The sequence below is a fragment of the Mustelus asterias genome, chromosome 5, assembly GCF_964213995.1.
Source record: "Mustelus asterias chromosome 5, sMusAst1.hap1.1, whole genome shotgun sequence".
Taxonomy (NCBI): Eukaryota; Metazoa; Chordata; class Chondrichthyes; order Carcharhiniformes; family Triakidae; genus Mustelus; species Mustelus asterias.
The window spans coordinates 106,116,517-106,140,856 of NC_135805.1; the positions used below are offsets into that span (position 1 = coordinate 106,116,517).

At 40.6% G+C, this 24,340-nt stretch overlaps 1 protein-coding gene across 3 annotated transcripts in view; it reads left to right on the top strand.

Annotated features, from left to right (window-relative positions):
* The first annotated feature begins 8,718 nt into the window (after positions 1-8,718).
* Positions 8,719-24,340, top strand: part of LOC144493741 (disintegrin and metalloproteinase domain-containing protein 17-like) — a 70,344-nt gene continuing 54,722 nt past the window's right edge. For 2 of the 3 annotated variants that reach the window (XR_013497788.1, XM_078213160.1), the window contains exons 1-4: positions 8,722-8,992; positions 13,744-13,876; positions 18,163-18,296; positions 23,584-23,672. Coding sequence is in view for 2 of the 3 variants with exons in the window: in XM_078213160.1 (XP_078069286.1) it covers positions 8,857-8,992; positions 13,744-13,876; positions 18,163-18,296; positions 23,584-23,672 (492 nt within the window). In the remaining variant the exon portion in view is untranslated. Of the gene's footprint in view, positions 8,993-13,743; positions 13,877-18,162; positions 18,297-23,583; positions 23,673-24,340 lie in introns of all 3 variants that reach the window. The other variant, XM_078213161.1, reaches the window with a different exon arrangement.

The window sequence follows — 24,340 nt, forward strand, 5'->3', positions numbered from 1 at the left end:
GATGCTTGACATAGAGCTCAATAATTCTGAATCCTACATCTACATCTAGACTTCTGTGCAAAGTTTATATTCTGTATGTCAGGTAAGGTTTTATAAAATTGTACAATACCAGCAACTAGTTGAGACATTACAGATCCATTGGATATATTTATTTAAGAACAGAATTTGTAAATTGCAATATTCATTTAAATTATCTCATTATTTTATTTGCTTTCTGCTTACATGATTTCTACAGTTTTAGTAGAGATTAAATAAATGCACATGATGAATGAAATAGTGGTAAGTCTATTAGTCAAGGGTTCCAAATTTGAAATAACAAACTCCAAAGATTCAAGCAACAGTGTATCTTGAGTATAAGCATGTGCCTTTTTTTTTTGCAAATAAAACTTTCATTGGATTTTAAAGTAGTTTAAATGCAACTTTATTTAAACATATATGTTTTAAGTTAAGTACAACATTGCACTGTTATATATCTGCTGGTGCTTCTTACAGAAAAGCTCGTTGCAATATCAAACATTTGATACCATTGCAAGAATGTTGTGGAAATTTGACTTTGCATTTTCACGAAACAGCATCTTAACTGTAATCAAAACTCTAAAGAGTAGAAAAATATCTTTTAACCCAACATTACTTGGGAGAAATGCCCCCAGATCATTCTAGAAAACATTTTATGCGATGCATATTGTTAATTGAACACCAGAGGATTCCCTGATGAAAGTAAGCACGTTGAAGCAATTACACTTCAGAGAGGGTGGGATTCTCAGGTGTAGCCGCTGTCAATGGGATTTCTCATTGATACCCCACGCCTCAGTGAAACCTGCAAGAAGGGGTGCACTGCCTGTGGGACTGGAGAATCCCGCTGGTGTGAACAGCTGGAGAATTCCCCCTTGGGACCAGAGGACCAAACCTTGTGATACACCACTAGTTACAACCTGCCAACCAGAAAAAAAACATTTATCCCCACTCTCTGCTTTCTGTTGGTTAGCCAATCCTCTATCCAAGCTAAAACATTACCCCCAACCCTGTGGGATCTTGTCTTGTGTATTAAACTTTTGTGTGGCAGTTTATCAAATGCCTTCTGTTAGTCCATATACACTATATCTACAGGACCTCCATTATCCACTTTGCTTGTTATACCTTTGAAGAACTCCAGAAAATTAGTCAAACGTGACTTATCCTTCATAAAACCATGCTGACTGTCTGATTGTGTCTTCACTTTCCTAATGTTCCGTTATTACTTTCTTAATAATGGATTCCAACAGTTTCCCAACAAATGTCAAACTAACTGATCTGCAGCTTCCTACTTTCTTCCTTTCTCCCTTTTTGAACAAGGGCATTTAATTAGTCTTTTTCCAATTCATTTGAACCTTTCTGGAATCCAGGAAATTTTGGAATTTTACTCCAATACTTCCACTATCTCTGCTTCCACTTCCTTTTGAAGATCCTAAGATGTAGGCCAGCAGGTCCTGGGGACTTGTCTGCCTTTAATCCCAATAGCTTGGTCAGCACTTTTTCCCTAGAGATGGTGATTGTTTTAAGTTCCTCCTTTTCAAAAAAACTCTGCATTACCTGTTACTATTGGGATGGTTGTAGTGTCCTCCACCGTGAAAACCAAGACAAAATGTTGATTTAGTGTGGTATTAATTCACCTATTTTGTTGTGAATGATTTACAAAGTACTATTGTGCCTTTAGCTGTAACTATAAGTTTTCCTTCATGTTGCCCTACTCCCATTACATTTCTTAAGTTATCTGTCCCTTCCATTGGCTTTTTTTCAAAAATATACTTCATATATAATCTGAAAAAACATTACAGAAACATTTCCAATCATTACAAAACAGTGAAAAACAGTCGTATTTTTCCCAACATTGAAATTTAGTGTACAGTTCAAAAAATGTGTTATATTACAGTATAATCCAAAGTTCTTTGTCAAGCTATATACATTTGTCACATTGCACTTTGTGGTGCTTTTACAGAGTTACACACACTTATACATTCTAAGGATTTTTTTAACAGTTACTAGCCCCTTGGTCTGCATTGGTTGAAAGGCCTTACACCGTGGCCTTTCCCCATTGTGCCTTTTGCGGCAACTACTCCAAGCTTGAGGGTGTCCCTCAGCACGTAGTCCTGGACCTTGGAATGTGCCAGTCTGCAACACTCAGTGGAGGACAATTCTTTGCACTGGAAGATCAGCAGGTTTTGGGCAATCCAAAGTGCATCTTTCACCGAGTTGATGACCCTCCAGCAGCAGTTGATATTTGTCTGTGTGTCCCTGGAAACAGCCCGTAGAGCACAGAGTATTTCATTACAGAGCTGCTCAGGATGAACTTCGACAAATACCACTACATCTCTCTCCAGACCTTCTTTGCAAAAACACATTCCACAAGGAGATATGCGACCGTCAGCTTTGTTTTACCCAAATCACTATTAGCCTCTGCAGCCTAAACATTACTTGCATTTCTTTTTAATTTACTCTTTCCTGAATCCCCCACCCCTTTTTTATTAGCTTGCCACCTCAGTTATTTAATTTGCCAGGATTCTGATCCCATCTACATTTAAGTGGAGCCTCCTCTTTCCCTGGTATTGAGGATTTGAAATTTGGCCTTCAACACTACTCTTTCTACCTCTATTGTGTTTTTCCTATGCTAATTTGTGTGTGGCACAGTGAGAGATCCTATGTATGCTTAGTCCTGTTTGCTTCAGTCCATGCAAAGACTTCAAGATATTTGTGCCTATGCAACTCTGCTAACTTGACTACATGTAGAATCAGAAGGCTAAAGGTTAGCTAAAAATTGACTGCATTCCTGAAGGGTACATAATGCAGGAAAACAACAGTCCTATAACAGCAGCTGCAAGAATTGTTTTTCTAAGATGGAGACAGCCTGCCGAAAAACATTTCCAATAACGAGATAATGGTTGAAATATAGATTGCATTTTAGTGTTTGTTTTTTCAGTTTGTTTTCGAGCTCCGTTCAGTACGTTCAAGTTCAGTACAGAGACTGGCAGTAAAAGCCAGTCTCCAAGTTCGCTTTTCTTTTCCTTTTTGCTTCTGTCATGTTAATAATTCTTAAATTCTGTTCAATAAAGAAAACTATTTTAAAACTCGTATCAGTACTGTCCCCTTATCTGTTCAAAGAAATGAATGGATCCAACGCACAAATAAATAATTCAGATTATTCATTTTGAGGTTGTGTGTTTAAACTTTGACCCTGGCTCTTCAAACTCTCTCAGCAGAGCCTAATTCCGAGCTCTTACCAAGTTAGAATCATAGAATCCAACAGTGCAGAAGGAGGCCATTCGGCCCATCCAGTCTGTACCAACCACAATCCCATCCAGGCCCTAGCCCTGTAATCCCACATATTTACCCCACTATTCCCCTGACACGAAGGTCAATTTAGCATAGCCAATCAACCTAACCCACACATCTTTGGACTGTGGGAGGAAACTGGAGCATGTGGAGGAAACCCAGGCCAACATGGGGAGAACATGCAGACTCCATACAGACAGTAACCCAAGCCGGGAATCAAACCCGGGTCCCTGAAGCTGTGAGGCAGCAGTGCTAACCATTGTGCCACCATGCCACCCAAGTTGTTGGTTCCCACATGAACCACACCAAGTAGATGCCCCTGTGGTTCCCATTCTAACTCTTCTCCAGCCATGAGAAGACATGTTTAACCCTGACAAGGCATTTAATTACCAGCTCACCTTGACACATTTCAAAATGTTATCAATAGTTTCATAGCTTGTCAATTGGCTCACTATTGAAGAAGATCACCACGTCACAGTCCTTGAATGTATTCAGTTTTCTAAATTAAAGCTTTTCCAGCTGGAGCTCTGAAGAAAGTTGGAATTTAACAATGATTTGATCAAACTGAGGATTTGATTGTTATAAAATGAAGCATTTTGATACTGCACAGGCTCTATGCATTACACTAAGATGAAGGCAAAATATTGTGGATGCTGGATTCTGAAACAAGAACACAAAATACTGGAAATACTCAGCAGGTCTGACAGCATCTGTGGAGAGAGAATAGAGCCAACATTGACCTGTTGAGCTTTTCCAGCATTTTCTGTTTTTATCTATGCATAACTAGTAAGTTTAACCAATCTCCAAACAAACACAATGCACTGTGGGTGGCCTCCTGGTCACTAGAAAACATCTGTGAAATTTTGAAATGATTAAAATTATTTATGTTTATTCCAAAACTATTCACACAATGATCACCAATGATAGAAGTCCAAATATTCGCCTTTATAAAAACTTTGTAGAGTACGTTTCGTTCATTGTTGAAACATTTAATGTTCAGTCTTTGGTACTTAAATGGGAGACTACGTGAGAATAACTGACAGGTGCAGTAGGCCTTCACCAGAAATTGGTCCCATTGAGTCCTTAGCAGGTGTTATGGTTCAGATCAGAAACTCCATGGTGCCGGCTGAATCGTAAGTTTTGCATCTTGAATTTGGCTAGGATAAGCATGAGATGTTTCACTTCAGGTATGATTCAAATGACCCACAAGGGAGCTTTTATCAAACAATGTTTATTTAAGAATATAGTTAACAAATTCAGTAAGAAAATTAGCAAGTACCTTTATCAATTACAAAAAAGAAACCAAAACGACCACTATAATGTATAACCCTTAACAATATATCTAATGTGTTCCAATTAAAACAAAAGCCTTTCATAGACAAAAGCCTTTAAACAAGTTCAACACAGCAAAGATTAATGATACTGGAAATTGGATCCTTTGGTTGAAGTCTACAGTCCCCTGGATTCACTCAGAACAGTTTGAAGTCAAAACAGCTTCTCAGAACCCCAGGGAGAGACTCTCTGGTCAAGCCACCAACCTCAGAATCTTTACTGCAGGAAGGCAAGACCTTGCTTTCAGATAACCAGCAGAATTTCCAAAACAACAGGGAGAGAGAGAGAAAACACTTATTTTTAGCTGTCTGTTCTAAAACTCTACTGTAACTCAGAACTGAAAATGAAAGAACTTCGTCACCTGACCTGCCAACCAATTTTTTTCCTCCTAACAATTCAGAGTTATAAAATATCCCCAAAGTAAAAACAAACAACACCCATCTAAGCTACTTAAGAAGCAATAAAAGGACATTACCAGTCAAGCTGGCATCATAATGACTTCAGCTAAAGCTGAGATGATAAACCATTGAAGTTGGGAGAGCTGCAGAAATCATGATTTTAAAGAAGCCTTTCTTAAAGGTACACTAACGTCACACAAGAACATGAATTTGGAACAGTCAAAGGTCTGTCGATGTAGTTTTGAACAAAAGGAGACTTTGGCAGTAAGTACATCATTATTCATTTATTTGCAACCTTATTTTGCCACCTGTTGTCAGTTGATGTCTCTCATTTGAGAATAACCATGATTTCTCATTATGAATGACCATGAGTGTTTGCCTTCTGTAGCCTAGCACCCTCTAAAATAAATTACTCACAAAGAATGTAAAACCCTATTTATATTAACTACATTTCTTACCTATCATTTGGATGTTGTTTCTTTCTGTCCACTGATCATTAACAGTAGGGTGACACGGTGGCACAGTGGTTAGCACTACTGCCTCACAGCACCAGGGACCCGGGCTCAATTCTGGCCTCAGGTCACGGGGGATGCTCTGGTTTCCTCCCACAGTACAAAGGTGTGTGGGTTAGGTTGATTGGCCATGCTAAATTGACCCTAATGTCAGGGGATTAGCAGGGTAAATGTGTGGGGTTGTGGGGGTGGGGCCTGGGTAGGATTGTGGTTGGTGCAGACTCGATGGTCCAAATGGCCTTTTTCTGCACCATAGGGATTCTATGATTCTATTCTATGATTTAGCTTTCATATTCTCTGGAAACAGAGGGACATCAGTTTTTGCTTCAATGAGAATTCAAAGATAGATTTTAAAATTGTCAATTTACCAATATGAAATCAAATTTATACCATGAAAACCAGATGCCACTGCAGATTTTTTGCCTACACAGATTGTTCCATTTCCGGAGTTTTGACCATCGAGAGTTTATTTCCTGAACAACTGAACTCATTTCATTGGTATTATCTTGATTTTTTTATGGAAAATTGAATGTCAGTGTCATTGAAAGTAGATTGAAGCATTAAGATTTTACTTTTGGTAACTGGTTTGCTGTGGATCCGCCATAAGGATCAATTACTGTATTGGCCTACACCTGTAGATGCACCAAATGCAGAGTTCAATCTACCGCCAATGCCTATTTCATCAAAGAAAATAGCTGTTACAACTCTTCAGAAAATTTCAGATATTTCACCTCCCAGTATGTTATTTGTTCTCCTGATTCTGGTGTGAATTTTCCAGGATGGTCTCAGAGAAAGTTGTGAAACTCAATGGTGCTGAAATTAATGCTGAGAAGTTATAATCTACTGCTCCTGATATTAGTGCCACCACATCCACTTCAAAACCTACTCTAAACTTTCTTTCAAGAAACTCGTCAAATCATGTGGACATGCAGATAGTTAATGAGTGCAATGGTTTTCATTATGTATTCAGGTTTGGGATGCCCTCACCTTCTGCTGTTTGCTTTAAAGAAAACACTATTACATGATTTGGTTACTCAATTTCTCTAATTAATATTTTCTTTCTTTTTAACCAAATTTATTCTTGGAAATGGTTTTGAAAGTAATATGCATTGAACCTGTGTAATATTAACAGAGGCAAGTATATTGTAGTAATTATTCTCCAGAGTTGTCTATTTTACTATTTATACTATCTAGAGAATCTGAAGCAAAAACAGCTATTATATTTCCACACCAAATGGAAGCTTATCTGATATAACATAAGAATTAGTTCCAATCCTTTTCTTGTGCCATTAATAAGGCTATTAGGTTTGACGTTTCACAGAAATTCAACATTTAATCTGAACTGTGGAATGTAATCCCAAAATACAAATAAAAAGTCTGGAATACAAGAAAGGAATTTAACTTCTTCAGATGGAATAGGAAAAACGCAAACTGGGGAGGGAGAAAGAAACAAACTTGGAAGGGAGAGAGTGAGAACAGCACAAATTGGAGGGATGGAGAAACAGCAATTCAAACTGTGGAGAGGGAGAGTTCATGCTGGTCAGTAATATCTGTTAAATGTGTTTTGTTTTGGGAGTTGGGGCCATATTGATACACCCTCACCCCCACCAAGCACTGAGCCTCACCTTCCTGAAACTGGATTCCAATGTTGTGTGGTGATCAGCAAACTGAATGAGATTTGGTTTTGGTTTTATTTCTTGTTTTTATACTTACCAATGTATTGCTAAGAAGTCAGAAATGTGTCCAAAGCCATAGGCATTACTTCTATCAATTTCTCATCATGGCTGCTCCTTAGAAATATCACAAAAGTAGTTTTTATTTAAATATTACTATTTTTTGTTCCCTCTTTGATTTATAAATTGTTATTCATTCCATTATAAAACAAAGAGTAAAATATTCAGGGCTTTGCAATAATTGGAAAATCAACTAAGGTAAATGCAATAACATTTGCAAACAATGGACAATGTTATATGATTAAGAAACATATGAGCTGCATATGTAGTCAGATGGTCAAATCAAAGCTGAATTGGCAACCTTGGGTTCAGGGCAGTTGCAGATAGGAGATCATTTGACAAGACCCCCAGGAATATGCTCAACCAGAGTTAGCATATATGCTATTAGTTACTTCTAACCTCCATGGCTGGAGAGCAGCTTCTTTATTTATTCAGAGAATCACAGACTGATTGGCTTCTTTCTGTGTTTTTCAGCTCAGTCTGCAATGGTAGTCTCTTTTAATAGAGCTATCCAGTTAGTCCTACTCCTCTGCCATTTACTTGATAAGCCTGGAAATTTTTGCCCTTCAATTCTATATCAAATTCCTTGTTTAAAGTTATTGTTGAATCTGCTTCCACTACCCTTTCTGATGGTACAGTCAAGATCATAACCAAACATTGCATTCAAAAAAGTATTTGTTTCACCTCTGGCTCTTTTATCAGTTCCCTTAATTCTGTGACCTATGGTTGCTGATCCTTTTGCCATTGGAAACAGGTTCTCATTATTTATCTTCTTTTACCTTGGGGCCTTGAAGAGAATTAAAAACACTTTTTAAAAAATCAAACACTTGAGCACAGGACTTGACCACAAAAGTCGCAGCTGACATTCCAGTGAAGTATTGTGGGAGTTTTGGAAGAAGTCTCACAACACCAGGTTAAAGTCCAACAGATTTATTTGGAACACGAGCTTTAGGGGCATTGCTCCTTCATCAGGTGAGTGATTTCTTACTGTGTTCACCCCAGTCCAATGCCGGCATCTCCACATCATGCCTTTTGGAAGAGCTATTTAAACCAAGGCCCCATCTGCACTGTCAGGTGGACATAAAAGATTTCATAATACTATTTACTATTCCTGGTCAATATTCATTCCGCAATCAATCAGCGCCAAAAATAACAGATTGTCTGGTTGGTATGAACATTTGTGGGTGCTTTCTGTGCACGAAATTAGCAGCTACGTTTCCTACATGACAACAGTGACTATACTTCAAAAGTATTTCATTGGCTGTAAAGTGTTTAAGGATATTCGGTGGTCGAGAAAGGCTGTAAATCTCTCAGTCCCACTCCTCACCCACCTGTTAATGTGAGGCCTTCCTTTACCAAGATGGCGACCCAACGCCATTCCCACTCCCAGCTGGTGCGAGCGCTTCCGGGTCGGCTGAAACTGTTTCCGGGTGGTTTGATGTCCCGGCTGCTGACTTCCTGCCGGGGACCAGCGGGAGGCGGCGGCGGCAGCGGCAGCACCTCGGGATGAGGGAGCGGCAGCCTCGGTGAGAGCTGGGTCCGCTCTCCTGGTGTCGAGCGCTCCGAGTCTGGGCGATGAGCATGCCAGGCCGCGGCGCCGGCCTCACCGCCGCTCTCCTCCTCCTGCTGGCGGTGGTTTTACTGGGAGACGTTGTCGGTGGCAGGGGAGCCGGGCCTCAGTCACAAGCCCAGAGCCATGGGCGTCAGTTCGGTAAGAGCACCCAGGGTTACTCTTCAACCCCTCGGCAGGCGTGAGGAAGGAGCCTCTGTGTTGTCGGTGCGAATGGGGTTGAATAAGGATGTATGGAAACATTAGAAATATTTAAATCCTGACACATCTCCTTTGGTCTGTTTGATAACAAGTGTGGGGCTTAGAAAGTAAATTGCCAAAAAGTAATAACTGTGTGTGACACACACCAGTTCTAATTTGGTTACTATTTGGGAGAGCCGAGGATCTGGTGCAGTATGTTGGAGTTTGTGTACAAGACGTTGAGGACTTTACCGAATGGATTGACAAATATGTTGGTCTACAAATAATTTTTAATCTTCTCACATGCATGGTATCATGCTTCTCGTTAGCTATCAGTGCGTAACTGTTCTGTTACCCAAAGCTGAAGTTTTTCTAAGATTGCATTTTTCAGATTGGGGAACCCCATAGGAACATAGAATTGTTACAAAGCAGGAAGCCCACTCAACCTGTTGTGCCTGTGCCAGCTCTCTGCAACAAGAACTCACCTAATCCCATTCCCCTGCCTTCTCCCTGTGTTCTTGCACTTTTTCTATCTTCAGGCAATTATCCAATTTTTTTTTTGAAGACCTCTGTTGAACCTACGTTGACCACACCCTGCACTGCATTCCATATCCTAACCACTCACGGTGCACGAGGTTTTTCCTCATGCCACTGTTGCTTCTTTGCCATTCGCCTTAAATTGGAGGCATCTGGCAGGTTGAGATAGTGAATAATCAAGAATATGGCATAAACCAAGGATTCCATGTGCTTTATCGCTTTCTTAACCTGCTCTGCTACCTTCAGTGATTTGTGCACATATACCCCCATCTCCTGCTGCTCTTTCATCCCTTTTAGAATTGTACATTTAATTATTACTTCTCCTCATCCTTCCTACTGAAATTAATCATTTCACAACTCTCTATTAAGTATTGTCTGCCACTTGTCTATTCATTCCATCAGCCTGTCTGTTCCCTTGAAGTTTATCATTATCCTCCTCACAGTTCACAATACTTCAGTCTGAAATGCAACTATTCACCACTACTGTCTTCTGTAACTCAGTCATACTGCTCCTGACCCTTTTATATCACAGGCTCTAAATTTGCATTTTATCAGGGCTTTTCGGAAGTCCATGTGCACCACATCAACAGGATTATCCTCGTCAAAAACCTTAACATGATTTGCCTTTGACAGATCTGTGCTGTCTTTCCTTAATTGATTCACATTTATCAAAGTGACTGTTAATTTTATTAAGAAATATTGTTTCCAAAAACTTTCCCACCACCAAGGTTAAACGTTTTGAAAAGGATGTAACATTTGCAATTTTCCAGTCCTCTGGTACCACTCCCTGTATTTCAGGAGGATTGGAACATTATGGCCAGTGCCTCTGCAATTTCCATCCTTGCCCCTCTCAATATCCTTGGATGTATGGTTAGAGTGACTACCTTTAACATCAATGCAGCACTTGACTCGAGTGTGCTTTCAGAAGCCCAAACAAAGTGGGAATCAGGGGAAACTCTCTGCTAGTTGGAGTCATACCTAGTACAAAGGAAGATAGCTCTAGTTGTTGGAGGCCAATTCGGCCTCAGGATATCATTGCAGGAATTCCTCAGGGTAGTCTTCTAGGCCCAACCATCTTTAGGTGCCCTTCTCAATGCCCTTCCTTCCATAAGGTCAGAAGTGATGATGTTTGCTGATGATTGTACAGTGGTCAGCACCATTTATGACTCATCAGATACTGAAGCGGCCCCTGTCCATTGCAGCAAGATCTGGACAACATGCAGCTTGGACTGATAAGTGGCAAGTCACATTTATGCCACACAAGTGTCAGGTAATGGCCTTCTCCAACAAAAGAGAATCTAACCATCCCTCTTTGACATTCCATCACTGCCTCCTCCATTATCAACATCATGAAGGCTACCATGAACTGAACTGGTCCAGCAATATAAACGCTGCAGCTTGGTTGATTGACACCCCATCCTTCACCTTAAACATTCACTCTCTCCATCACCAATGCAAAGTGGCAGCAGTGTGTACCATCTATAAGATTCATTGCAGCAATTTGGTAAGAGTCCTTCGACAGCGTTTTCCAAACCTGTGACCTTTATCACCCAGAAGGACAAGTGCAGCAGATGAATGGGAACATCACCATCTGAAGGTTCCTGTCCAAGCCATACTACACCCTGAGTTGGAATAATAATCACCAATCTTTCACTGTTGGATCAAAATCCTGGAACTTTGAACTTTTCATTTGTCACCGAATGATGGGCAGAATGGGGTCATAAGATCACGCCCTAAAATTAAAGCCTTTTATTGTTTGCTTTCCTGATGTGCCATTTATCTTCCTAGCTCAGCAATAGCATAGGAGATTTAAGGTGTATGGCAGGAAGGATTGGGATTGGACGCAGCTTTTTTCATGCTTTTAATTTAGTCTTAGTGTTGTCTAGTGATCTGGATGAGGGTATAGTTGGGTGGATTAGCAAATTTGCTGATGACACCAAAGTCGGTGGTGTGGTAGACAGTGAGGAAGGGTGTCGTAGTTTGCAGGAAGACTTAGACAGGTTGCAAAGTTGGGCCGAGAGGTGGCGGATGGAGTTTAATGCGGAGAAGTGTGAGGTAATTCACTTTGGTAGGAATAACAGATGTGTTGAGTATAGGGCTAACGGGAGGACTTTGAATAGTGTGGAGGAGCAGAGGGATCTAGGTGTATGTGTGCATAGATCCCTGAAAGTTGGGAATCAAGTAGATAAGGTTGTTAAGAAGGCATATGGTGTCTTGGCGTTTATTGGTAGGGGGATTGAATTTAGGAGTCGTAGCGTTATGTTGCAACTGTACACAACTCTGGTGCGGCCGCACTTGGAGTACTGTGTGCAGTTCTGGTCCCCACATTACAGGAAGGATGTGGAGGCTTTGGAGAGGGTGCAGAGGAGGTTTACCAGGATGTTGCCTGGTATGGAGGGGAGATCCTATGAGGAGAGGCTGAGGGATTTGGGATTGTTTTCGCTGGAAAGGCGGCGGCTAAGAGGGGATCTTATTGAAACATATAAGATGATTAGAGGTTTAGATAGGGTGGATAGTGATAGCCTTTTTCCTCTGATGGAGAAATCCAGCACGAGGGGGCATGGCTTTAAATTGAGGGGGGGTAGTTATAGAACCGATGTCAGGGGTAGGTTCTTTACCCAGAGGGTGGTGAGGGATTGGAATGCCCTGCCAGCATCAGTAGTAAATGCGCCTAGTTTGGGGGCGTTTAAGAGATCCGTAGATAGGTTCATGGACGAAAAGAAATTGGTTTAGGTTGGAGGGTCACAGTTTTTTTTTAACTGGTCGGTGCAACATCGTGGGCCGAAGGGCCTGTTCTGCGCTGTAATGTTCTATGTTCTAGTTATCTGGATTACATTTTTGCTTTAATAGTAACTGGAGTTAAATTATCAAATATGTTGCATAAAGTTGTTGAAAACTAGGCAGTGTTTAGACTCGCTATTAAGTTGTCGTACAATTGCAGCCAAGGAATTTTTCAGTCCCTGATATATTTCTTGATAGTTATGGCTTGAAAAAAAAAACTTTGCGCAAAGTTCCCAATAGTAAACAAGTCTGTACAAATGATGAATTTGATAGCTACGATTGTATGAAGCATCTGTTGTTAATACTTGCCTCCTTTCTACATTAGAACGATTTCCCTAAAGGGAAAGGTTTGCACTTAAAATGTTTTGGGGTAACTGCTAAGACCAGAAATAAATTGCAAGCAGGAGGTTTTGGTTTTTGAGTGTCCTTGGTCTAAGAATTGCTTGCTGTTAAGGTTGAGGAATATTTGAGTGGCCATCTCTTTAGTCTCAAATTTGGCACTCAACATTTGCTCTTTAGGTTGTTTAATTTAGCAATTGAGTAGGCTGAGTTACTGGGCATAACATTTTAAGAATGCTATGCACTTGCTGTTTTCACTGTTTGTACAGAGTTGTCTGGGCAATTCTTTTACCGATTTAATAAAGAGGAAACAAAACTGTTTTTGAATCTAAATAGTGAAACTGTTACACCCTTGTTAAAATCTCGTTTTGAAATATGCTTCCCCTTTGTTGTATATTGTCAGAACAGGAGCCTTTTATGATGCTGCTAATGAAATAGTCTGGTTTCAAGACATTTGATTGTTGCAGTTGTAACTGTACAGCTGCATGAATCTGATTCGAATCATGCCGATTTAAGGGGTGTATTTTCGATGGTGGAGGCAGTGGTGGCCATGGCATCAGGCGGTGAGCTACACAAGAGTTCTCCATCTCCATCCTCCTTGTGCAACCATGTTGATATGGATGATACTTCTGCTGGGTACTGACTCCTCATGAATTTGATCGTGGAACATTTGGTAGCACTGGTGCTGTTGACGGTCAGCGGGAGGTGGTTTGGGCCTTTTCTTCTTGGATGTGTTCACTAACTGTTACTGAAAGTATGCCTTGTGTCAGCCCAATACTTTTTGCTGATCAGATACCTGCAAACTCCACCACACGTTTATTCTTTTGATGTACAATACACTTGTCCATATTACATTTCATCATTTATTCTGTGCACTCATTTGTTTCCAGCTCAGTCTGCAATTTCTGAATTGCCTCTGAATTTGCATCACCTGCAATCTTGTCCGATTTGAATTGAGTCTAAGTCACTCAATGGGGAAAATGTCATTAAGTAGCATATATAATAAACAGTGTGCTAATAAAGAAAATCTGATATTCCACTTTTTTTTTTTGCAGATGTCTTGAATCAATTGTTAACTGATTATGACATCCTCTCCTTGTCGGATATCCATCAGCACACTGTGAGGAAGCGTGACGCAGAACCACAGTCCCATATAGAACAATCTGTACAGTTTTCAGCCCTCAACAGGTATGCATGGATAGATTATTTCGCACAGTTCATTTCATCAACAAAATTCAGAATTGCAAGGAAAGCTTCTTCTTTGAGGGCTTATTCCAAGAATCATGAGGTTTATATTAATGAGTAGAGTAGTATTTCCTGTGTAAGAAAAACATAGTAAGAAGTTTAACAACACCAGGTTAAAGTCCAACAGGTTTATTTGGTAGCAAAAGCCACACAAGCTTTCGAAGCTCTAAGCCCCTTCTTCAGGTGAGTGGGAATTCTGTTCACAAACAGAGTTTATAAAGACACAGACTCAATTTACATGAATAATGGTTGGAATGCGAATACTTACAACTAATCAAGTCTTTAAGAAACAAAACAATGGGAGTGGAGAGAGCATCAAGACAGGCTAAAAAGATGTGTATTGTCTCCAGACAAGACAGCCAGTGAAACTCTGCAAGAAAAACATTCCATTCAAAGCCAGCCCTGCTTTTCATGATTGGTGGCAAAAAGGTACAAAAGAATTGAAACAACTGCTCACTTCAATCGTTCTTGAAAGGCCACAAATACTAACAACGCATGGTGCAATATTCTGGACCATTCTTTCACATTGTTCTGTTAAAACCAACGTCTCATCTGTAAGGTGCTACGAATGTTATTGTGGACTGTTGTTCCAACTCCCACTCTTTGATTTGGCATTCTACCCATCAAATAATGGAGGTGCTTCAATAATACTGAATTTATTGTAATGTACTGAAAAATTACTACCGTATGTAGAGAGTATTAAAACCAATTACTTTTGGTTTATTGATACTAAATATATTATAAAACTGAATTGCAAGCTGATAAAATCTGTGACTTTGGTGTCATTAGCAAGAATGGACTCCAGTTCAAGTCTTCAAGTGATGAGTTGCATGAACAGGGTGGCAAGGTGGCACAGTGGTTAGCACTGCTGCCTCACAGTGCCAGAGATTCGGGTGGGATTGTTGTTGGTGCAGTCTCAATGGGCCAAATGATGACCACCTATACTGTAGGGATTTACGATTCTATGAAAGTTGCTTAGTGGAGACTATGCACCTCCTTGTGGCAGCAAGGAAGATTTATGCCTGGGTGATCTATGGTACTGCTTGATGGCTGGCTGCAGGAGGCCAGGCAAAGCAAATGAAGAAAATGAATATTTCTGAAGGCAGAAACTTGCCCAAGTAGACAGTTAAAATAAACGTAAAAACTCTATAGTTGCAAATTGCCTTTACATTGTAGTAAGAATAGTAGTCCTAAGATTAAGTAGTTAATCTTAAGTAGTTAATGCAGTATTTGGGCAATGAAGAGGATATTTTCTTTTGAAGATAACAAAGGTATGTTTTTCCTGCTTATTGGCTTGGAACCTGAACTACTGTAAGTGTGGTCTAAAAGTCATATACATCAGCAATTTTCCAGTTCATGGGTGAAGTCTCAGTTTGTATCTGATGAGAGCAATGAAATGTAACTTGTTTCACAGAAAATATTTCTTTGCGGCAGTGTTTTCTTCATTTGGCTTTTTTGATTGGAGTTCTGTTTGAACATCAGAAGGAAATATTTTGTGTGATCTGACCCTATTAACATTTCGGATGTGATGCTTACTATTTGTGTTCACTTAATTTGTACACTCCAAGGACATTCTAGAATGTCTTTTGGAAATAAAGACTGCTTTGACAACACTGTTCCCATGAAGTCATGATGTGGAGATGCCGGCGTTGGACTGGGGTGGACACAGTAAGAAGTCTCGCAACACCAGGTTAAAGTCCAACTGGTTTATTTGGTATCACGAGCTTTCGGAGCACTGCTCCTTCAGCAGGTGATGAAGGAACAGCGCTCCGAAAGCTTGCTGAACTGTGAATTGTCTCTATCTGCATTGACTATACTTGGCTTATAAAAAAGAATAAATGAGCTGATCCAGTAATGGGAGGAAAATTGTGTAAACACAATTTTATATTCATTCTTAATGACTTGTGGAGTCCAAGATCCAGTCATGATTGTACTGAATGGTGAGTGGGCTCAACAGGTCAAATGATCTAATCCTTTTCCTATTTCTTGTGACTTAATAGGAGCCTGAAATTGAAGGGTTTTCTTGCTCAAACAGTATGATGAATGCTGTAATAAATGTTTAAATGTAATCCTGTGATGGTCAGGACATCTTACTTTGTTTATAGGAACAAGTTGATGAGAAAAGGCATGCAAAAGTTATAGACTTCTAGGTTATAAACTTATGGTTTGGTGCTAGTGGTTAGATGAATCCTTCATTGTGTTTGAGTTTTGTATTGTAATCTCCTTTCCATAAAATCCTGAAACAAGTCAGTTCTTTGTGACTTGGCTCAATATTTTCAAGAATTGTGTAATCTTACCTGAAACCGAGATTTTGGCAAAAGGGTACATTTTGTAGTATATTGATATATATCAAGCGTATTATCAGGCATGGTGGCACAGTGGTTAGCACTGCTGCCTCTTAGCTCTAGGGACCCAAGTTCAATTCCAGCCTTGGATGACTGTATCTGCATGGATTTCCTGCGGATTCTCCGGTTTGTCCCACAGGCCAAAGATGTGCAGGTTAGGTGGATTGGAGATGCTTAGTGTCCCAAGATGTGTAGTTAGATGGATTAGCCATGATAAATGGGGTTGTGGGGATAGAGGGGGGGGGGGGGCGCTGGGTAAGATACTCTGTCAGAGTCAGTGCAGATTTGATGGGCCAAATGGCCACTTCTGCCCTGTAGGGGTTCTATGATGATCTAAGTAAAGAAACTGTGTCCAGAATCCAAAGTTCTATCCAAACCCTTGATTAAACCCAATTATTTGATTGTGTAAGCTTTGAAGAGTCAACATTTGTACAGGAATTGAGTGAAAATCAGCAGGAGTGTACCTCACCTCTTTGTCACTATCTTCCTCCCACTATTGTGAACTTCAAACAAGAAGGGGTACAGTAGCATAATAGTTGTACTACAAGGACTAGTAATCCAGAAACCTGGACTATAATCTGAAGGCGCAAGTTCAAATACCATCGTTGCAACTAGGAAATTTAAATTTAATTACTTAAATCTGCAAATGTAAGCTAATACCAGTAATGAATCAAGCTACTGGATTGTCACTGAAAAATCCATCTGGTTTGCTCATTAACTTTAGCGAACAAAGTCTGCTATCCTTACCCAGTCTATCTTTCTTGTGAAACTTTTTTTCCATTAATTCATGGGATATGACCATTGCTGGTGAGGCCAGCATGTATTGTCCATTCCTGATTGCCTTAGAAAAGGCAGTCCCTATGATGTAGGTACATGCACATTGCAGTTTGGGATGGAGTTCCAGGGTTTTGACCCAGTGACGGTGAAGGGAGCTCCAGGATTTTGACCCCAGTGACAGTAAAGGGAGCTCCAGCATTTTGACCCAGTGACAGTGAAGGAATGGAAGTATATTTCCAAGTCAGGATGGTGAATGATTGGAAGGGAACCTCCAAGTGATGGTGTTCCCATGTGTCGAGGAACTGATCAAGGGTTTAGAAAGTGCTTTCTAAGGAATCTTGGTGAGTTCCTGCCGTGCATCTTGTAGATGGTACACATTATTGCCACTATTTGTTAGTAGTGGAGGAAGTGAATGTTTGTGGGTGGGAGGCCAGTCCAGTTAGCTGCTTTGTCCTGCATAGTGTCGAGCTTCTTGTGTTGCCCTCTAAAATTGCAAGCCACTCAATTACATTCAAGAACGTGGCTTACCACCATCTTCTCAAAGGCATTATGGATGGGCAATGATTATTGACCTTGTCAGCAATGTGCATATCGTGTGACTGAACCAAGCAAAAACTACAAGGCCAGATAATGAAAACCTGAACAAATATTTATCAAGCTTTAGGAATTTAGATTTTTTTTATTCCATAACTCTTCAGAACAGATTTTTCTTATCTCCCTAATATAAAATATGTGCCATAGATTCAATTAAATGGCCTTGTTATTCGAGTTGCTTTAATACACTATTTTTACATCTATTTGTTCATGGAATGCGGGCATCGCTGGCTAGGCCAGCATTTATTGCTCATCCTTGATTTTCCTTGAAGGTCGTGAACTGCCACGATGAACAGCTGCAGTCTATCTGGTGTAGGTACATCCACTTTTAGGAAGGGAGTTCTAGGATTTTAAGTGATGGTGAAGGAATGGTGATATAGTTCCAAGCCAGGATGATGTGTGCTGAAATATGAAATACGATGTAAACATGCATGTTTTTAACAGGTGACTGATAGAAAAATGTTGCGACCACAGGATTCTTTGATATCTTACTTTGAGCTTTCATCTTCACAGAAATTTTAAATTGCATTTAACTTCAAGCGTGGAGCAATTTTCTGAAACCTTCAGAGCAGTAATCGTGGATGGATATGGAAATGAAAAAGAATATCCTGTGCAATGGAAGAACTTTTTTACTGGCCATGTGATTGGTTAGTAATCGTTTTTAAATCATAAAGTACTTTTGTTATTGTAGGCTGTAGCAAAGTCATCATAGTCCCAGATGACCATAGTCTGTCCTATCCTTTGAGAGAGAGAGCTGACTGGTGGTGATTTAACTTGAGGATCACCACACCTCAGGCGAGGGGCAAGATTGAGAAGGCCAGGCCTTCATGGATAACTTCAGCTGGTATGGGAATTGAATCTGTGCTGTTGGCATCGCTCTGCATCAGAAACTAGCTGTCCAGCCAAATAATTTAAGACTCCCCGAGTCAGAGGGGTTGGTTAGCTCAGGTGGCTGGGTTGCTGGTTTGTGATGCAGCACAACGCCAACAGTGTGGGTTCAATTCCTGTACCGCCTCCACCTTCTCAATCTTGCCCCTGACTTGAGGTATGATGGCCCTCGGGTTAAACCACCACCAGTCAGCGCTCTCTCTCTCAAATCGGGAGAGAAGCCTGTGGTTCTCTAGGACTATGGTGGAGCACACACATACCTTATTAAATGCCTAGGTTGTAGCATTGCTGCATTGAAAGCGTAAGCTCAGGCAACATTCAAGTGCATCAATATGAAAGGTGCTTTGGAGGAAGGGAAATTAATTTGTTCAAAACAAGGAATATGTTCACTCTTATCTATCTGTTAAAGCTGGTTGAATTATTCATTCTCAAAATTTGAAACTCCATTCTTTTTAGTGGGAAACCAGTGATTTAATTGGCATGGTAACCAGCCTTCACTATATCAGTGAGATGTTTAGGTACTAAAATCATGTGTTACCTGAATTCCAATTCCCAGTAAACTGCAGAGAGCCAAGTAGAAACCCAGAGGTTACTGTGCAGGCTGCTCACACTGTCCTATTAAGAAACTGGCTTTGTAAAAAAAAAGGTACTGTGCACTGAATGGGATTTTCACAGTAACTTCATTGCAGTGTTAATGTAAGCCTACTTGTGACACTAATAAATGAACTTAAAACTTAAAATCATAAGGCTTGCCAAATTTAAAAAAGAATTGCAGGTACATTCCCTGAATCTGTTGGTAACCAGATGAGTTATACTTATAAATGCTGATGTGGAACTGGTAGTACAAAGCAAAGGATGAAAGGTTTTTTTTAAAAAAGGAAACTCTTGAGAAAGTCATTTATCTGTTCTAATAGCCTTCAGTCCATTATCATATTTATTGATCATTTTTAAGTACTTAGTCTAGTTGTTCGATACCCAGTTATGTTTCTTTAGTTAAACATGGGAAAGACTGCAGTCTTCACCATTGTGCCAGATTCAACCAGGCTGTTTGCAGGCTTGACTTTGAGCTGAGTTTCTGATCCCATGCACCCTTCACAAAGATGTCTGCCTCCACTTCAGTAAAATCATCTGCCTGTTGAAAACCTCATCCTCCAGGCTCAATCTCTCAGATTGATTTATTTAATAGCATCAAAGGAAAGACGGTGAGGAGTTATTTTCTCTGTTGGAGAAATCTAGAATAAGGGAGTATCACCCTAAAATTAGAGCTGGACCATTGAGAGAAGATGTTAGGAAGTATTTCTCCATGGATAGTAGAACTCTCTCCCAAAAAAGCTGTTGAGATTTGATCAATTGCAAATTTTAAAACTGATATTAATGTACAGAGGTGAGCAAATGGAGTTAATGTATACATTAGGCATTTTCTAATTAAATAGCAGAGCAGATTCGGGGTTGAATGGTCCCCTGCTGTTCCTCTGTTCTTGTGCTTCTCTGATTGCTTGAACATTTTCCTGATGAGCCTGCCATTTTGTTTTCTCTGTAAACTTCAACTTATCTAAAATTCTGCCTGTATCCTTTCCTTCAGATCCAGTTCACCCATCACTCCTGCCCTAAATTGCATTGCCTCACAATTTGAACACGTCTGTCTTAGGTTAGCTGCCCTGCTTTACTCTCTCTGTCTATCTGCATATGGATGTTGCCATTGCTTCCAACTGCTTATCTGGCATTAAACTGAAACAATTTAATGTCAGCAAAACAGAAATCATCCACTTAGTCTTCTACATACTGACAATCTTGGCTCTACCTCCACTGGCTGCCGCCTCGTATGTGATCCAGAAATGTGGAACTTTGTTTCTTTAACTGAAATTATTTATCACAACTGATTTGTTGATGAAACTGCTTTCTTTCGTGACTGCAGTGTTGCAAACCTCTGTCCCTACCCCTCTATCTCCACTGCTGAAACAGGCCTTCCATGTTAATCACCTTGCCCCTATCATTCCTAAACCACAAGTTATTCAAACTGTTGCAAGTTGTCCTCATGCATGCTGAGGCTCATGTCCTCATTATTCTTGCCAAGCTGTAATGTCAACCATGCTCAATTGATAGCACTCTTGCTTGTGACTTGCAAGGTTTTGGGTTCGAGCCCCGCTGCAGGGCTTGAGTGCAAAGTTCAAGGCTGATCCTCCAGTACTGGGAGTGCTGCAGTGTCAGAGGTGCTTTCTTTTGGATGAAATGTTGAACAAAGACCCCATTTGCCTGCTCAATTGGATGTAACAGATTGCATGGCAACATTTTAAAGAACAACAGTGTCCCCAGTGTCTTGGTCAATATTTATCTCTCCATCAACATCACAGAAAAAGATGATCTGGTCATTATCACATTGCTCTTTGTGGGAACTTGGTGTATGTTGCTGTGTTTCTTGCATTAAAGCAGTGACTACACTGAAAGTGCTTTGAGGTCATGAAAAGTTTAATACAAATACAAGTCTTTCTGTCTCTCCCACTGATTTACCATGTCCATTATCCATTTTAATAATCATTGTCTCACTGTTGATGGTTTGATGCCTAAAATTATTTCTATGCCAGCCTTCAAAGTCTGGGCTTTGATTAGCTGGAGTTTTGAAGCTGGACTATACGGTTTTTCAAAGCTTGGGTTTACCTGGCAAAACAAAGGACAGAAGACAACATGGTGGGAAATTAAAAATATATATATATATTTGACATTTTAGAGGAGGGGAAAAATCTAGGAAAAAGAGGTTAAATGGGGAAAATATTAAATCAACATTTATATAAAAATGAGGGGGAAATACGGATGACAGCGCTATTTCGGTGGTTGCATTTAATTTTTAATTCACATTTAGTGTTGAAGTATAATATAAAGTTGCACAAGCAGTAGAGGTAGCATTATTATCTTACTAGTGTTTTCAACTTTACAGCCATCCAGCTATCTGGAAATGTCAAGCTGATATTGACAGTTACTAATTAGTTTGCATTACATTTTTATGGCTGCCACAAATAGTGTTCAATAAACGCAAAATTTCTACAGTGAGGACAATGGTAATTGTTGCTGGAACCTCTCAAATTTGTATTTTGTGAAAGATCTTCGCAATATGAAATTTGCAGCATCATAAGCACTAATAATTATTAATTACATACCACCCCTATTGAGAGCAGGAATTGTAAAGGCTGAATCGGCATTTTATACATATGTTAGGAACAAGAGGGTTGTTAGGGAAAGAATCGGACCTCTCGGGGACAAAGGAGGGGAATTATGCTTAGAACCAAAGGAAGTAGGTGAGATCCTAAACGAATACTTTGCATCAGTATTCACAAAGGAGAGGGACGTGTTGACTGGTAGTGTCTCAGAGAGATGTGTTGACCCGTTAGAAAAAATCTCAATTACAAGGGAGGAAATGTTAGGTTTTTTAGGAAGCATTAAGACAGACAAATCCCCAGGGCCGGATGGCATCTATCCAAGACTCCTCAGGGAGGCAAGAGATAAAATTGCTGGGCCTCTAACAGAAATCTTTGTCTCTTCACTGGACACAGGTGAGGTCCCAGAGGATTGGAGGATAGCAAATGTGGTCCCTTTATTTAAGAAGGGTAGCAAGGATAACCCGGGTAATTATAGGCCGGTGAGCTTGACGTCCGTGGTAGGGAAATTGTTGGAGAAGATTCTTAGAGATAGGATATATCCGCATTTAGAACTGAATAATCTCATTAGCGATAGACAGCATGGTTTTGTACGAGGGAGGTCATGCCTCACAAATTTGGTTGCGTTTTTTGAGGAGGTGACAAAAACGATTGACGAGGGAAGGGCCGTGGATGTCGTCTATATGGATTTTAGTAAAGCGTTTGACAAGGTCCCTCATGGCAGGCTGGTGCAAAAGGTTAAATCTCACGGGATAAAAGGTGAGCTAGCTAGATGGGTGGAGAACTGGCTTAGCCATAGAAGACAGAGGGTAGCAGTGGAGGGGTCTTTTTCCGGTTGGAGGTCTGTGACTAGTGGAGTTCCGCAGGGCTCTGTACTGCGACCTCTGCTGTTTGTGATATATATAAATGATTTGGAGGAAGATGTAGCTGGTGTGATCAGTAAGTTTGCAGACGACACAAAGATTGCTGGAGTTGCGGATAGTGATGAACATTGTCAGAGAATACAGCAGGATATAGATAGGCTGGAACATTGGGCGGAGAAATGGCACTTGGAATTTAATCCAGATAAATGTGAAGTGATGCATTTCAGTAGATCTAATGTAAGGGGAAGCTATACAATAAATGGCAGAACAATCAGGAGTATAGACACACAGAGGGACCTGGGTGTACAAATCCACAGATCCTTAAAGATGGCAGCACAGTTGGAGAGGGTGGTGAAGAAGGTATATGGCATGCTTGCCTTTATTGGATGGGGCATGGAATATAAAAGTTGGCATATGATGTTGCGGCTGTATAGAACGTTGGTTAGGCCACATTTGGAATACTGCGTCCAGTTCTGGTCGCCACACTACCAGAAGGACGTGGAGGCTTTGGAGAGAGTACAGAGAAGATTTGCCAGGATGTTGCCTGGTATGGAGGGTCTTGGCTATGAGGAGAGATTTGGTAAACTGGGGATGTTCTCCCTGGAAAGACGGAGGATGAGGGACGACCTAATAGAGGTGTATAAAATTATGAAGGGCATAGATAGGGTGAACAGTGGGAAGCTTTTTCCCAGGTCGGAGGTGACAAACACAAGGGGTCACAGGTTCAAGGTGAGGGGGGCAAGGTTCAACACAGATGTCAGGGGGACGTATTTTACACAGAGGTTGGTGGGGGCCTGGAATGCACTCCCAAGCAAGGTGATTGAGGCGGACGCGCTGGGATCGTTTAAGACTTATCTAGATAGCCAGATGAACAGACTGGGAATAGAGGGATACAAACGAATGGTCTAGTTGGGCACATGAGCGGCGCAGGCTTGGAGGGCCGAAGGGCCTGTTCCTGTGCTGTTTTGTTCTTTGTTGTAGAAACTATGTGATCAGAAGCTTAATAATATGAAACTTATGTTTTTCAATAAAAGGTGAACCAGGGTCAAAAGTCCGAGCTGTTATTGATGATGAGGATTTTACCGCCAGAATTGTTACTGACGAAGGAGAATACAATATAGAGGTATTTTTGATTTGAATTTACATTTTTTAAAAATGTCATATCTTGAAACCCTGAAGAACATTATACAGGTTTTTTGTGTCAAACTACTCTATTTATTGTCCTTAAGGAGAATTGTACATACATTTTAAACTGATTTGATTTATTATTGGGGCGGCACAGTAACACAGTGGTTAGCACTGCTGCTTCACAGCTCCAGGGACCTGGGTTCGATTCCCGGCTCGGGTCGCTGTCTGTGGAGTTTGCACATTCTCCTCGTGTCTGCGTGGGTTTCCTCTGGGTGCTCCGGTTTCCTCCCACAGTCCAAAGATGTGCGGGTTTGGTTGATTGGCCATGGTAAAATTGCCCTTAGTGTCCTGAGATGCGTAGGTTAGAGGGATTAGTGGCTAAAATATGTAGGGATATGGGGGTAGGGCCTGGGTGGGATTGTGGTCAGTGCAGACTCGATGGGCCGAATGGCCTCTTTCTGTACTGTAGGGTTTCTATGATATTGTCATATGAAATGGGATTCAGTGAAAAGTGTTGTTTCTTGTGCGCTATACAGCCAAAACATACCATTCATAGAGTACATAGGGGTGAAGAAAAGGAGAGGATGCAGAATATAGTGTTACAGTCCTAGCTAGGATGTTGAGAAAGGTAAACTTATTATATGTTGATCCGTTCAAAAGTCT